Source organism: Boleophthalmus pectinirostris, unplaced genomic scaffold (genome assembly GCF_026225935.1).
Source record: "Boleophthalmus pectinirostris isolate CB_2022bp ecotype Guang Dong unplaced genomic scaffold, ASM2622593v1 HiC_scaffold_7, whole genome shotgun sequence".
Classification (NCBI taxonomy): Eukaryota; Metazoa; Chordata; class Actinopteri; order Gobiiformes; family Gobiidae; genus Boleophthalmus; species Boleophthalmus pectinirostris.
The window spans coordinates 25,333,985-25,350,770 of NW_026571473.1; the positions used below are offsets into that span (position 1 = coordinate 25,333,985).

At 39.4% G+C, this 16,786-nt stretch overlaps 1 protein-coding gene across 1 annotated transcript; it reads right to left on the bottom strand.

Moving 5' to 3' along the window:
- Nucleotides 1–1,211: 1,211 nt before the first annotated feature.
- sap130a (Sin3A-associated protein a) lies at nt 1,212–10,673 on the bottom strand. Its single transcript, XM_020918786.2, has 21 exons — nt 10,555–10,673; nt 9,883–10,010; nt 9,530–9,795; nt 9,230–9,388; nt 9,020–9,146; nt 8,824–8,936; nt 8,640–8,752; nt 8,413–8,560; nt 8,250–8,340; nt 7,765–7,869; nt 7,549–7,687; nt 7,239–7,354; nt 6,799–7,101; nt 6,446–6,620; nt 6,188–6,286; nt 5,620–5,987; nt 5,245–5,490; nt 5,033–5,158; nt 3,386–3,489; nt 3,192–3,305; nt 1,212–2,618 (listed from the first exon to the last, which is right to left on the bottom strand). The coding sequence occupies exons 2-21, from the start codon at nt 9,992–9,994 to the stop codon at nt 2,460–2,462; spliced, it is 3,183 nt and encodes a 1,060-aa protein (XP_020774445.1). The 5' UTR covers nt 9,995–10,010; nt 10,555–10,673; the 3' UTR covers nt 1,212–2,459.
- Nucleotides 10,674–16,786: the final 6,113 nt, after the last annotated feature.

Sequence of the window (16,786 nt, forward strand, 5' to 3'; positions counted from 1 at the left end):
CTATACCATGGCATAGGAAGATTACAAAAGTCAAACTTCAAACCACCTCGGTCACTGGATCAGATGGACATAAGGAAACTATCCCAAGAAAATAAGCTACCAGTAGATTACTTCCTTGATTATTAAAGCCATAGTCATAGTCATAGAGATCATCCTGCCAAACCCTGCTTGCAATTATGTTGTAAACCCTGACTGTAAAAGGAAAGGAAACTTAAATGCACAGTTTTGTCAGTCATAGCACAACTTGGGTGAGTTTTATAGAAGAGAGTGCATTCCAGCATTCCAACAATGAACTATACGCCCGTCTGGTATAATATTTGACCACAGGGGGTGTTAAAATATCATAAATCTTTGTGGTTTGTATATACATGCTATTTCTCTCTCCTTTTCTATGGTTTATAGATTAGGAAAGGTAATTTTTTTGTGTTGCCTATACTAAAATAGTAAATAACTCTCAAGTATTGTATTTACATCTGACTTAAACAGTACATCTGGTTTGCCTTATAATAAATAAACAGATCATATTATTTTGGTTGATAGGTAAATGCTGAAATTAAAGTTTACAGTTTCTGCGGTAGAACTGTACTTTACAGCACAGTAGAAGCATAAGAGAAAGACTTGTGTATTTTAAAAGGTACTTTAAAATGCATTCACTAGCAAGGACCATGCCACAACAATGGAATACGATAAGATATTTATTGGTGGTGGATAAATGTGATGACTGGGGGGAGACTCGGGGTGGGGGCTCCGTCACCAATCCAAAATAGTCACTCCCCCTCCCCTCCTTAAAGATGCTGTGGACGAGAAACATGGAGTGGGAGGGAAGGGGTCGAGGCAGTCGAGAGAGCTGACACAGGCGGTGTTGTCGGGATGGCTGTATAAATAGGGCTTCTTGAACGCGTGGTTGAGATAAGGCGTGGTTGGCTGGAGAGAAAGTTGAGGCGTGGTTCAGCTCCTGAATCTTGGTTAATCATATTAACTCCACTTACACAGTGACTCAAAGTAATGGCAATATGATTTGACCCTAAACGTGTATGAAGACTGCAAATGATCAGAAATATGGTTGGTTATGCTTGTTAGTATAAAAATAGGGTTTAAAAATGTATTTATCCCACCTTATCCCCCTTATTACCCACCCCTCCTATTTCCATATTTTTATCATGCTGTACTGTGCTGTCCTGTGATTTTAGTTAAAATAAAAATACATAGCATTGTTTAAGTATCTTTACTATAATTACACAGACAAAAACATGTACAATAGCTGGATGTCTCTCGGGCACACTTCATTTCAGTAAATTACAGTTTGCAAAAATGAAGCATCGCCATTCACACAAATATTCAGAGTACAAAACTTGAAAAGAAAGTCTGATGAAAAAAGAAACATGTACAGTGATTTACAATTCAATACATTATGACCAAACTTGGATACTGGACCTTCTCAAAACTCGACTTCACATCCTTCAAATCTGAACACAGTTGTTGATGTACTGATGTTGTTTTCAATAGGTATTTTGTTTTACCATCTTAACTTGGACATTTGAGGTGTGGTATAAAAATGCGAAGCTTTTTAAGTGTATTTTCTTGGTGATATTTTTATGTACATCAACAAAATGAAGGCACAGTTTATGAGAAGAGCACATTTGAAGACAGTTTTGTAATTGGCTAATCAAAATCATTATGTCCCTTTTAATCTCGCATTCCAACTAAAAATTCCTGTGGGCAAAATGGCTGCCTGAATTTACAACAGGCACATTCATAGTTATACTGTGGAAAAGTGAAATTAAGTTTTTGTTATACTCAAGAGTACAACTGTACTATGTTTTGGGGGACATAAAACCCTGGTGGTGTTGTGTCCTTGGGCAAGACACTTCGTCACTGTCAAGTAATTACTAACATTAAAATTAACTGTCTGCCATAATGAGAATTTATATCAGTCACATTTATGTAGCAACATGGAGTAAAACTGAGCTAAAAATAGGACACTTGACCAAGATCCTGGCTAAGATCTGAAAAAAGGTCCACTGCTCCAGACAAGATGCCCCAGTGGTATTAAATAAACAAAATTCCCAGACTACGGGTAAGATAATGTATATCTAAAATATTTGCCTTTGTGTACTGACTCACATTTTGGTTTCAATCCCACTTTTCCACAATATTCTAATTTACTCGTGTGCCTGTATTTTTTTTTTAATAGATCAATTTGAATGCAACATCGGGCCGTTTCTAACATTTAAACGAAAATGTTCATAACTAAGTAGACATTAATTGAATGCTCCACACTTCACATGTGTATTACTGAGAACCTATTCCTCCCAGTGTTTCTTTCCAGTTTATCTTTCCAGTCCGCTTCTCTGTTCAGGCAGGGTGCGTGTGATTGTATACAGCAAATCATAGCACCAGACAGTGAGCAGCTCCTCCATGCCACAGCTAGAGGGCACAGTAGCAGTGGTATTTGCAGCCTATGCCCTCTCTTTCCTCTTTAGTTTGGACGATTTCTTCACCGTGCCATTTTTGTTGAGCAGCTTTAACACTTTGTCTTTGTGATCCAGGACTTTCATCATTGTGTCCCGAGCTTCTGTGACCTGGTCCATCACAAGTTTACACCGCTGCATGTTGCCCTGAAAAAAAAGATTTGATGATTTTGGTTAGAGCAGTGGATATCAAACTTTACGTAAATTAAAGTAAAAACTATATTTTTGTTCTTTGAGCACCACAAGATCAATAAGGAATAAGTGGACCATATCAGTACTAGATTAAAATTAAAGACTAAAATTAGACTAACCCTGGTAATTTATGATTATACTCAAACAAACTCAGAAAAGCAGAACAAGACATTGCAAGATTTCTCTAAAAATTTAAAAAGTATATATTAAAACTGCCCCACATCTGGTGGGCCCCACATACCACCAGATGCAATCAGTGTACCACAGTTTAAGAAACACATGGTTAGAAAACAAATCTGCAGATTGTAATTGTGTGTAATTTTAAAGTATTTTTTTTTCCCACTGATCATATTTAATGTATCGAGCATATGCAAGAAAGTGTGTCAGTTGCTGCCATTTTCTTCAAAATACAGAAACATTTAGCCTTTCCTTCACTGAGAGGCAAATACTGTAAATCAAGCATTGCAGTTATAATTTTGTGACTACTCAAAAGTAAATAACCAGTGGATTTAATTAAGTTAATCTTACTTGTATGAGCTCATTGATTCTGTGGAGGTCATCGTCACCTCCTGCTCTCTTCTTTGGAATCAGTCCTTCTTGGAGAGTGGACAGACGGCTATACACATCATGCTCCAAATTTGTCTAAAAATTCATTACACATATGTGAAAACACTGACTAATATTTTGATGGGTTTTGTTCAACTATAAAGTATATTTCTTACCAGTTGTCTGAGCTGAGCAGCACACAAGTGGATCTTCCATCCTTGAGCTCTGCAGGCAACTCCTCTCTGATTGGCCATTTCCTGTAGGCTCCCCTTTTTGTCCTCTTTAATCATAAAACAGATATTATTTAAACATAAACCATGTCAACAAAATACATTGTTTTGATATTTCTTATTACTACTAGTATAAGTTTCAATATGTTTCCCAATTATCCAAACATAAGTGAGATAATGTAAAACCTAGTGGTGTCAAATTATCGCGTTAATTGCGATTAATTAATTACAGTCATATTTAGCGCGTTATGTTTTTTAATCGCGTTAATCTAATTTTTAATCTCTAACTTTACTGTTTCTGTATGCGAGTTGCTTTATTATAAAACCTGTTTTTATGTGTTGTTGGGACAACAACACACACACACAAAAACACATTTATACATTTTTTTATTTCGGTAATTCCACTCATTGCCAGAAACCCACACAAAACGCGCGCAGTAAGAGCGACGTAAACGTCATGTTAACGTTGGCGGCGTCAGTCGCACAATGGACGAGGTCGAAGAGCCAGTAGAACACAGGCAGCAGTGCACAGGTAAAAACACATTCGTGTCTTGGAAATTATTCTCCCAACGTGAAATATAAAAGAAAATAACAAATATAATATCGCCTACAACTTAAATGTCACTGGTGAAAACAACCTGCATAGACTCATGATGTCTGCACTACTGTCCTATAGTGACCTGCCACATGAGGGGACACACACACAAACAAACACACACCTTCATCATCGTCATTAACCTGAGAACGCGCGGACCACGTTTCCTTCCGTAGTTACTGCGCGGACACCGACGTGCTCCCGTGCGCCGCGTGTGGATCGTGTTTTCTCGCATACGCTGCGTAAACCGTGCTTCGTCCTGTGCGCCTCTAAACCAGAGCTAACACCAAGACTAAAACCAGGACTAATCCAGTCCAGGACTAAACCAGGACTAAACCAGGACTAAACCAGGACTAAACCAGGACTAAACCAGGACTAAACCAGGACTAAAACCAGAACTAAAACCAGGTCTAAACCAGGACTAAACCAGAACTAAAACCAGGTCTAAACCAGGTCTAAACCAGAACTAACACCAGGACTAAAACCAGGATTAATCCATTCCAGGACTAAACTAGGACTAAAGTAGGACTAAAGCAGGTCTAAACCAGGACTAAAACAAGGATTAAAACCAGTGATCTCATATATAAAGCATTTCTCTATCAATAATATTTTTAATATGGTTAAGGAAAGACTGGACTTTTTATTGTCTTTAAGTAGACAAAAGTTATTATGTTCAGATTTCCTCGTCTTTGCTACTTTACAGCAAACAGTTTCTTATTCATGGAGACTTAGGCTCAACAGCCAATTTGGAGAGATTTGTTAAACAATAAATGACTTTATAAAGTCACTTTTTAAAATCTATATCAGTCTTTTGATCTGCCACAATAATGTAATAATGAATTTAAATGAAAATACCTCAAATTGAAGGCTTTTCTCAGCAATTTTTAGGTGAGATTAAAATGAGATTAATTAGATTAATTAATTACAGATCATAATTAATTAATCTCTCAATTTTTTTAATCGCATGACAGCACTAGTAAAACCATTGGAGTACTGACCTTTGACACGGATGTCGCTGTACCTTTGGAAGTGGTGGTAGGCGGCCTTCCAGGGGTTTCGGTAATGCCTCAGGAGGGTGACTGGAGGGCGAGGACGGACTGGGACATAACGTACTCCTTCCTCATCTGAGAACAACAAAAATACAGTCCAGATTTGATGTAAATCGTTTCCTGAATATTACATTTACACAGAGCCAGAGGCATAGACATACCGACATATTCTCTAGGGGGGGACTCACGCCTCTCAGCCCTCCCAGTGATGGGTCTGCCAGGGGCTTTCTCCTCATCAGTGCTGTTGGTCTCCATCATTTCACTTTCCTCTGTTGAGATCACATGCTGCTGCTTCCGAGGCTTCTTTCGTGGAGAGGCCCCTGGGATGAGCTCCCCTGTGGTGGACGTGGTCAGGGAGGAGACTTGGGGGGTAAGTGCTGGAGCAGAGGACAAACTGGCATTGGGATCTACAAAGAAGCAGCATATATGGTTTTACTTAAAAACACGCTAATACAATAACGCTCCTTAACATTACAACTTGTTTATCCAAAACATTATTTTTTATCAATTTTTAAAATTGGCAATGCCCCCTTTACCTGGTTGTTGGGAGGAGGTGTCCATGGACTCCACCTCTTGTTTGATCTTCAGGTCAGGGCAGGTGGAGCTGGCGACATAGGCAGCAGTGCTACTGGCTGCGGGTTGAGTTGGAGAGGCCACAGCGTTAGCCATAGAGGCAGGTACTGGGGGAGTGACGGCCATGGCTGCTGGCAGGGCAGGCAGCACCGCAGAGGGCTGAGACGGGGGCACAGGTCCTGGGGCAGAAAGCATGGTGGGGATGGCCTGCGCCATGTGCTGGGGGGCTGTAGAAACAGCCTGCTGCTCTGGAGGCTGAGAGGGTAATGCCTCCACAGCAGCCATGACAGGAGGGGCAACTGCCATGTGCACATCGGCTTTGGGCTTCAGACTGAAAAAAGGACAATGGAACACTAAATCTCAGTGTGTACAACGTTACAACAGATAAAGTGACTGTGTTTCATTGTAAAAGAAATATCATCTGTCACCGTCTGTTTGAGATGTTTGCAAAGGCATAATCACAAATACATCATAAAGGGTTAAATTATCTTATAAACATAATGAAGTGATGTAATCAGAAAGCAAAGTTACCCTGCAGGTCGGGGTGATCCTGCTCCTCTCACAGCGGTCTCTATCCTTGCCCCACTCTGTTCACTGGGCTGGGCTGGAATCAGGGTTTTTCGTGCACATCTGAAGCAAAAGAGCACATTGAATTTAGTGCTAGATCCATATAAAGTAGCAACATCACATTTTGTCTATTACATTTACAAGGTAATATAATAACTGATATAATGCATGCTTATATCCAAATAATAATGCAATTAATCTAGTTGCACTAGTGTGGCTCACGTTTCAGTGGTGGTCTTCTTTCTGAGGATGCTAGGCCGAGGAGAGGACACCAGAGTGGGGGCTCCTCCGACAGCAGCTCCCTGGGTGTGGGCTTGCACCATGGTGGCTACAGGCTGGGTTGCCCCAAACGTGGTGTTGATGGGGCTAGCTACGAAACCATCTGTCAAAACAACTCCTGGAAAGAAAGTTCATTTACGTCAGGGTTTTCATCGCCCGAGGTGTCAATAATAAATTACATTTAGTTAGATCAATTTTATTAGGAAACTTCTTATTGTAACTGTATCTTTATTGTAAGAAGTTGAAAAGATTTGGAAATCGCCCATAATGCTAATAAACACCCATAATTTGATTACCTGGTTTTGCTTCAGCCTGGGCTTGTTGCGGTTGCTGCTGTGGCTGCTGGGTCACACTGGGCGTCTGCTGCAGTCCCTGTGTAGTAATGGGGGCTGAGGTGTGCAGACCCTGGACTCCTATGGGTGCAGGCTGAATGCCCTGAGCAGTAATTGGTGCCGGCTGGATCCCTTGGGTGCTGATTTGAGCTGAGGGCAAACCGATGCGATCCACTGCCATCAGCTGCATGTGGTTCAGATGCACTGTAGTGGCCACTCCTACTCCTGGCTGAGTAGGTAGTGCTGAACTCGGGGCTTGAGGTGTAACTAATTGAGAAAAAGTACCTGTTAGTGACTTAATCCTAATATTTTGGTGTCATTGTATTCATGGAACCAAGACATAATGTTAAGCTTGATTGGTGCCTAGTTAATATGATCTGACATTGGTTTATTGTGGTGCTTACCAGGATACTGGCGAATCGCAGACACAGAGCTGCTTATAGGGGTATAGGTGTGTGTCAGAGGATAAGAGGACGAGTAGGCGGGAAGGAAATACTGGAACTGTACTGGAACTGAAGGTCTTTAATATAAAACAGAAAAATCCAAATAAGTAATAAACTTTGAAAGTATGATTATTATTGGGGATTATTACTTTAAAAATACACACGCCAAATTGTGCATGTTACAATGATTATTTCAAATGGTGTTAATGCTTACTCAATGCAAACCAATGTTGAATAATACTGAAAACTAAGTAAGGTAAAAAGCAGTAACCTGTCACTCCTTGCTTCCATGGTGACAGGGTTGGGAGATGCCCGGTGTCCAGAGATGGGAATGAGGTTGGTTCGTTCTCCTGGATAATCTGGCTGCACACGGGACGATGAATGGGCTATAGGCTGAGGAACTACTTTAGCTGCAATGAAATCAAAAAGAGCATTAGTCATGATGGCTAGTGAGGGAGAGACTGTAAAGGGGCATAAACACACATACCAACAGGAATAGTGGAGGTGGTCACTGCTGTAGCATGAGAAGAGTGAGAAGCAACTGTCATGGTCACTAGTGTGTTACTAGTCATTTGAGTATGCGGAACAGAGCCTATAAACAGGGAGACACGTTGTCAAAATTATAAAAGTAGCTAAAAAATACAATAAAAATAAAACAAATGTGCTACAATGTTATGTGATCACAACAATACTACAACAGTATGTGTTGAAATAATAAATAAATTATGATTCAATATAGATCTTTCACAAATTTATCCAGATTGAACCAAAACCATAAACAAGTGATTTCCTGATGGTATAAACCAAATGTCATTTAAACTTACAATTATACTGTAAGATCAAACGGCATATATACATCAATACTAAAACTAATGTAGTATTGCTAAAACTACATATCAAGAAATATCACTCCACAAATGTTCCCCCCACTCTAAAGCTTATTTACAGTAATCATACAGATGCATAAAGTACCTATAGCGGTAGTTGATGGCACAGTGTTAGTTGCCACAATTGGAGCCACCGTCGCTGCAGCGACTGGTGTCACGGTGCTGAAAATGGATTTCTGTGGGTAGAAAGTCATTGCAATAAGTATTTAAGTAAGTAAAATTCATTTCTGATGTTTTGCAGCAGTTACCTGGGTCATGGTGTTGGGAGGCTGAGGTTTTTGAGCGCCTATTGCTGGGTGAGAGGGCAGTGTGATCCGCGTTGCTGTATCTCGGGATGTTTGAGGTCTCTGAATACTGACTGTGGCTGGAGGGGGGTGAATGGCCAGCCCGGGCCGTCTGAAAAGAATGAGTTGTTGTATTTATTTCTACCTTGGTTAAATGTTCCCTAGAAATAGCTCTGCAGACTACTACATACCCATGGGCTACATCAGTGGAGTGAGTAACAGCTGAACTGATAACGGGAGACTGAGTCCGACTGGCCACTACTGTCGGGAGCACAGGTGTAGAAGTGGTCACTGGAGGACGAGACTGCACACAGAGGGATAAATTACGTTATTCTATGGTTTAAATTATCGGTAAATAAATGAAATATGTTGTACCTGAATGGTCTGAATAATGTGCTGCACAGTGGGTTGGCCCGGGCCAGCACTTGTCCCAGTGGCTGGTCGCAGGACAGTTTTGGAGCTAGACATAACAGCTGCTGCAGCAGCCCCTATGGGTCAAAACTCACATATAAAAACTGGTAGATTTATAAACATATTATTTATAATCAGTACATTTACAAAATATTCCTACCTCGAGGTAAATGTGATGAGAAAGTTTGGGGTTGCACTGGAGGTGTCCCTATCTGCAGAGCAGGAGCACTGCCTCTAATAATCTGGATATTAGCCGGCATCAAGTGATGCAAATTACTAGAGTGACCCTGAAAGAAATACATGTCAGATTAAGATTATTTAACACAGAAACATTTTCCATATACAAATATTTTTGACAGTGAGAACTCACTTGTTGACCACTGATGGTCGCTACTGGAATGGAAGGGGTTGTAGCGATGCTGCTCTCTATAGTCACGGTGATGTGACCAGGGACCTTAGGTATGTGAGCCTGATTAGGGATTGGAGCTGGAGCAATGAGTCGACTTGGCATTGGAGACTTCAGTACAGCCTTAAGAAGATTTCACAAATTGTTTAAATTGTTTAAATAAAATAATGGCACTGTTGGCAATGTTTAAATAATGAGACACTTGACAGAGATGTGACACTAAACTTACATATTTAAAGAGGAATCTTAAACACTTGTGATTACCTTCATTTGTCCCTCAGTGAGCACTGTGGGTTGGGCCTGTGGCAGATGAACAGCCGGGGCAGGTACAGTACCGGGAGTTCCGGGTTGAATGGAAACTGTTTGAGGAACAGCCTGAGGTGGACCAAGCGTCTGAACCTGAGGGTACGGCCTGACCACCATAGTTTCCTGTTTATCGTCTCTAAAGGGGATGGGCCCACCACCTGGAGCTGGTGGAGGATCCTGAGGTCCATGGTCTGCATCACGAGTACTGTCTCCATCTGGTCCAGCTAAAAATAAATAAAAAAATATTTAATTCCACAATCTTAAATCTGTACTTAACTGTATTGTGCTTTATTGAGTCAGTGCTGTGTCACCTGCGGGATTGGACGGCTGGGTGACAGATACCAGGTTCCCAGATGGAGAGATCTGTGGGGCTCCTCCCGTGGACGCAGGCAACCCGTGACGTGGAAATTGTTGGGAGCTCATTTCAAATAAACCAGATCTAAATTGTAAACATATTGCATCGTCAGTCGATCGTTTTTAGCACATAAACAAGCTCGTCTAGTGTCTTAGCCGTGGGGGTATCAACAGTAGACCGGACCAAGCTAAAGGAATGCTATAAAATGATCTTGCATTAAAGCACAGAAATCAACGAACCGCTTTGACTCCACCAGTAAGCATTGGCATAAACAACAACAAATAAAAATAAAAGTGAGGATTTTATATGAACTTATGCCCTTTAAAACTAGTTACTGCTCGGTGACGTTGGCTAACTATCAGCCCCCCTTGGAACCGTGTCAGATTTGAGGATTTCCGTCAGCTAAGGTTAAATACACAAATTACAACCAGATTAATCTAACGGTGTACACACAATCTTAAATGCTTTACAATAAATGGCTACATTGTGAGTTAGCTTTTTTGCGACCATTATGCTAACTGCTAACAGTAGAGCCGCCAGCGTTTTCATACTTAACAGTTTAACCTGGCAAATCTCCGCTAACTTTGCATGTGCATTTAAAACGTCTTTACTCGTGCATCGTTATTACCGTAAATGGAAGTTCGAAACCAATATTTGTTTTGAAGATTACAGATTTTCCATTCGTCTTTTCTTTTTTCCAACATGTAAGCCGGAAGAACGCTTCGGAAAACCAGGACCGCCCTCTTTGTAATTGTCCAATCACAGAAGAGTTTCCCATGTCTTTCGCCAATAGGAGCGCTCCAATCCGTTCAGGACCAACAAAAGGGAGGGGAAAGCGACCAACCAGAGGCTTTCATTGTGGTCACGTGATACTGTAAGGTACTGGCGCTACTTCGACTACCGCACCGCTCACCATTGACAAAAATAGTCATCGGACGTAAACAAGGCTATATTGGTTGAATTGGTCATTAATCTGTTAGCAAGAATAATCATTTTATTTTATGACTGAATTATGATTGAAAGTATACCCGATTCTTGCTGAAAATTCTAATCCCGACGTCGATTACGCGGTTTCTCTATACGGGCACGTTGCTTTTACGTACGTCTTACTTTCCCAAAATAGTGCCTTTATTTCATTACGTTTTCGGTCATGTTCAAATTCAGAGCTTAATTGAAGTTGTGAATGATTAATAGTACATAAATCGATCGATGCTCATGGGTCACACAAACACGAGCTCACGTTGCTTGTCTATGTGAGCACAGACTTCATCAGCATGCAATACAATGTTTACGCCACTAGAGGGCAGCATTTCTCCATAATAATATTCAGAAACGGACAAAGCAGAAGTGGTTGTCAACTGATTTTAGGATAAGGATTTTTAGAAAACTGATATTATCTGTTGTGATCCACTCACAATGGCATGCAAACAATTCATGGGCTTCAGACAAACAATTCCTTCCTGATTTGAAGGACTTTGTGAAAACCCATCAAGAATCTTTCCCCATTCAAAAAATATTACATTTCTATGTGAATTGCTTAAATATTATGACCACAGAGGACGTTTGCCATAGCTTCAAACCCACAAATAAAATGTATAGGTCTATGTTTACACTTTGTAACTTTACATTAACTTCATCACTTTACCTTAATTTGACTGGTGACATTGATTTAGTTAGAGGATAAACCCCTTGAGATGGAGCGTCTTGTTTTCAAGGGAGTCCTCAAGTATTATTTTTACACAAAGTTGATTCCTGTGAGCTTTTAGCCACATCAGAATGTTATTACCTTATCAAAATCATACCTGGAATTGTGTTTCGTTTCATTCAGTGTGGTCTGAGTAATCCTTTATTATCAATCTGTCTACACCAAAGCTCAAAATGCTCTGTTCCACTTTATGATGTTATGTAGTGATAGTTTTCAAGGTAACAGCTACCTTTTACCTTTTGTTTACCTTTAATCATGCAAATGATTGAAGGTGTACGGAGTTTAAAAATACATTAGAGCACTTCCCGTATTACCACAAGACATCACAAGGTTGTGACATCGCATGTTTGTGTGAATAAAACAAAACAAAACAAAACATAAAGTCCAGGTATGTTTTTGATGAGGAAACAGCTTAGCATAACATAGATCAGTAAATAGTGTAATATGGGCCCTATAAGTGGTTTTATTGTGCAAATATACCTTGAAAAACATCTGAAAGCAGGGCACCTCTTCACAGATCTGACCTGTAACTTTCCATGGACACGTTAAATAGGTAACAAAACCTGTCTGCCACATTCTTCTATAAATAGTTGTAGACTTTTACCACAGTGGCCTATTCTGCTAAGTTAATTTAACACAAGCATGAACGTGAATGAAAGAGAGAGAAAAGTAACATGTGGATCAATATAGCTTGTCTTAACCTGAGAAACCCCAAATATCCTTTGAGTGAGAATTGCATATTTCATCACTATTGTAACTGAATTGCAATATTTCATAACCCCACCTGCCACCTGCTTTGTAAACTGTTATATAAAACTAATACAAGCTTTGACACAGCCCTAAATTACCTCTAAAATGACTCACATCTACAGGTTAGTATGTCCTTGGGAACCAGTGAAAGCCTGTGGCAATCATTCTTTGGATATTATTGTGGTCTAGGTAAAGTAATGGCATTTTGAATCGTAAAACTAAGGAATCTAAAGGAGGGGTCAGAGGAGGTAGGTGCCACATTCCTAGTCTATTTCTTGATAACTCATAATTAGTCACCCTGTACCATAGACATTTATGCCTAGACTTTAATAGGTAAGTTCACAGCTGCTTGTGTGGTTTTACTGACTCAGCTGTACAGTAGATGTCTTTGTAAAGCCTGTCTACAATAGCCTGTGTTTTCATTATCTCGTTGACTAATTCATTCATGTTTTCCCATACTGCTAGGTCTGTAAGTCTGGATTTTAAAGTGTTGAGTGACTGGAAACTGCTGACTCAAATAGGCAAGTTGATTTCATCATGCATTTTTTATCTGGTTAAAAAGAAAGGTATTTACTATTATGTCTCAACACAGTGTATAACATTTTTAGCCAGTTATGGGAAGAATACTGAATATCTGCATAAATAATGTGTGTACTATATTCTGGATACTCTGAATACTTTCATGAGATGCATTTAAATTAAAGTATAAATATGCAACATAGGATTAAACCAGCTTTATGATTGCTTCACCATTTGTGATGCATTTCCTGTTATGAACTGGATAAGGACAAATCACTCGTGCACTGACCACAACAGTCTTTTCTGTTTTTCTCACTAATTATCTTCAGTTCAGAGCCTAAATTGTATGATGAAGTACTGCAATGTATTCCTTTGACTTTAGAAATGTAATTCTGAAAAAGTAACTGTACATTTACTCAAATTTGTATTCTTAATATGTATTTATGTTATATACATTCAGTTGCTTCCCAGCTCTGCTTTTAACCTAATATTTCCTTGTCTATTCACATGCTGTCTCTGAGACTACAGTTCCAGGTAAAGCATTTTAGAAGATCAGATCAAATTAGATAAAATTTTGGTCAAATGCTGAGTAATATCTTAATAGTGCATAATGTTAGGTAAAGACTTCAGGCCTCATAGATCCCATTTGTTCCTTTTCTGTGATTATTCTCTACAATGTGTGATAGCAGGGCTAAGTTTCAGTGCAATTTATTTTTAGCCGTTCCAAATTACTTTGAAACTGCTGGAAATGCCCTGGGAGCACTATTTGGCCGCAGCAGAGGGGAAAATTCTCAGTATCATTTGCATTTGGCAGAATTTCTGATTTTTTCCCACATCAGTGCACCAGAATATAGCCACGGGGCCATAGTTTGGGTTCGGCGTCACATTTCACTTTACCTGCAGCTCTGGCCACCATGCCAACTGGTTTCACTCACATTTTTGAGCTTAATATATCAAGATTCCCAGAATAAAAACAACACTTTTTAGGTGGGTTAGTGTTGAATAAGTGGAACAAATGCAATTTCAGTAGTCTTTCAGATTGTGCAAACTGAAACCAAAATCACTAAGCCAAAAAATTCTTAGAAGTAGGTCTGTCACAGAAAATAAAAATGAGTTATGATGGAACTGGTTTTACTGATTGACTAGCCATAAAAGTTCTGCAGAAGTACTTTTCAATTTGATAATTGAAGTCTGATAATCATTTTAAGAAAAACTTGAGAAAAACGTGAGAAACCTGAGAAAAACCGTATCAAATCAGTATCAAATCAGTATCAGATCAGTATCGTATCGTATATTGTATAATTTGAATATCTGATTTTTGTCATAAAGTGCAAGTTCCAATAAAATAGTTGAATACTCCATATTTTCTACCATGGCACAGAAAGTTTAACATGTTGCATTACGTACATTCCACAAGTAGTTTTCCAAAACCCTTTAATTTAAGCAACATATGGGTAAATTGTCACTATTTTGCAGTTTTGTTAACAACTAAAATGCTTATATGTTTACAAGGTCTAAAATATCCTATAAAAGCCACACGTTTTACTCTGCTATGAAATTACAAGTTTCCCACAGACAGAAACTATGGAGTTATTTGTAAGATGTCTGGTATTCAGCCTCACTATTGCTTATAGGTGCAGGTATAGCAACTGGTTTTCTCAAGGGTCAGATCCCAACTAGGTCAAGTATTTGAGGCACATTTTTTGAGTGCCCATGTTATCTCAGGGGATTAACATAAAGCATGCAACAACAAACAAGAGTTAGAGAGAAATACAGGTATGCAGGTCTGCGAGTGAGGCTGCCACTACACCCCAGGGCCTGATACCAGTGCCTTATAATGTTACCAGAAATGCATGGTGGAAGAAAGTCCATTAATCATTGGCCTATACAATACTATAACTCTGGTAGATGTTAAAATATATTCAATCATGTTTCTTCGCTAATTCCGTTTATGGAGGATGAGTGGAGCTTGTTATTTGCAGATGGCATGTCACTCATTCCTCAATAATCAATAAATGAATCCATACTTTATTATCTTAAATTTAAGAACAGAACAAGAATAAATAACACTAAACAATAAAACAAGAATAAATGATAACTCAAAAAGGTCCACAGCAGGGGTAGAGGGGTCATCAGATCTTCTCTCAGGGCAGGTTAAAAAGAGTAAGAGCCCTCAGGACAAAACTGTCCCTTTTCCATGTCCTACAGCCTGGACATTAGTCAGTGTCCAGGTGGATTCAAGTGAACTCTAGAGACACAACAACAAAGTTTTTTTTCTAGCCTTCATTCTTACATAGGGGCAAAAATATCGATATATCGTATCGTTTAATGTGCTGATACAGTATCAATATTGTGGACTATTGTAATAGTGAGTATTTTTTGGTATATTTTACTAAATTATTTTGTTACAGTGCTACAGTTTTGCTGTTTGTTTAGAGGAAGGAAACTCTTTTATGCAACACATTTGACATTTTCACTGTTTTGATGAGTAAAATAGGCAGCTTTCATATTAACTTTGCACAAGAAGTGGTTTAACAAAGACTTTTAGTATCACAGTCATGATTTAGCCTTTATTTTTTACTGAACCATATCGAATTGATTTGAAATATACCATATCGAATCGCAAGCTCACTGTATTGAGATATGTATTGTATCGTGGCCTATGTATCGAGATAAGTATCGTATCGGTAACTTCTTAATGATCCCCAGCCCTATTCTTACCTTGCTCTTGTTGTTTTCATTTGATGTTGTGATAAGATGGACCATTCTCTCAAAGTCTTAGTTGAGACATTTGACCATTAACATAAAGTTGTCTCATAATTGTTGGTTCACTCCTTTGTACAAGACCCTTTGTTCATTTCACTTGTATGTGATTGTGTGATTGGGACTGGTCAAAGAGGCCACTGGCACATATTTGCAGTTATAGTCCAGTTTATTTGCCCCTTGAACATTGTCATCTGTGCCCCTACTGACCCCCACCAGGAGTGACTTGAGTCTAATTTAGACTCTATTGTCCCCATAGGTGCATTTGACCCTTCCTTCAATGCCACTGGATCAACCTGTCAAGAGCAGTGGGACCCATCTCCAGATCTTGAGCTTGGTGAGGAATACCTTTTCTAGGGGATTTTACCTGTTATGCATGTTTTTGGTGGTTGGGGAAAACCGGTCTGGGAGTTGAACTTGCAGCCTTCTTTCTCTGAGGCTAGAGACGAGTGCTAGAGTTTCAACATTATTAGTGAATAATGATTTGATTTTGTTTGTTGTTATCATTACAACTTTGCACCACTCACTGCGTAACACACCCCATCTGTCGTGAATTAGAGAGTTTCAATTCTAGGGGCTTCATTTCATCATGTAAAATTGACAGTGCGTTGCCCTGATTTGAGTGAAAAAAGAAGGACAGAAAGAAGGAAAAATGAGGTGGGGGCACATTCCAGGAGCGCTGTAGGCAGGAAGTTTTGGAATCTCCATGGAAATTAAGGCAAAACACTGAGCTGCGCTGTTATTTTTCCAAGAATTTCTCCCAGGCTCCATCCCAGCCAAAAAGAGTTCAAATTCCTTAAAGAAAAAAAAAAGTAAGATAATTTGTTTTCTTCTGTCATTGTTATTTTTCACTGTAGGGATTATGGAGAAGATTAAAGGTGTAACTATTCAAATACCAAGCCGATGTTGTAATGAAAGCTGTGCCCAACCTGGAATTTTGAATTGTTTATATAAGCGTTTTACTTGTGCCATTGAGATCAACTGTATTCTGTGTCGAACTGTGATTGGCCAAGCTCAACACACCCACAAACCACTGTGTCAACCAAAGCAGAGACCAATGCGAGTTGATATATTGTTTCCATCATTGTTATAAAGAGCTACAGATGTGGAATAGACTGGGTTT

What these genes read in the sequence shown, in the direction of transcription:
- sap130a (XM_020918786.2), bottom strand. Translation starts at nt 9,994, where the DNA reads ATGAGCTCCCAACAATTTCCACGTCACGGGTTGCCTGCGTCCACGGGA. An exon ending in CCAGCCGTCCAATCCCGCAG is followed by an intron (nt 9,796 to 9,882) that starts GTGACACAGCAC and finishes ATTTATTTTTAG; the next exon opens with CTGGACCAGATGGAGACAGT. An exon ending in CTCCCAACACCATGACCCAG is followed by an intron (nt 8,341 to 8,412) that starts GTAACTGCTGCA and finishes TTCTACCCACAG; the next exon opens with AAATCCATTTTCAGCACCGT.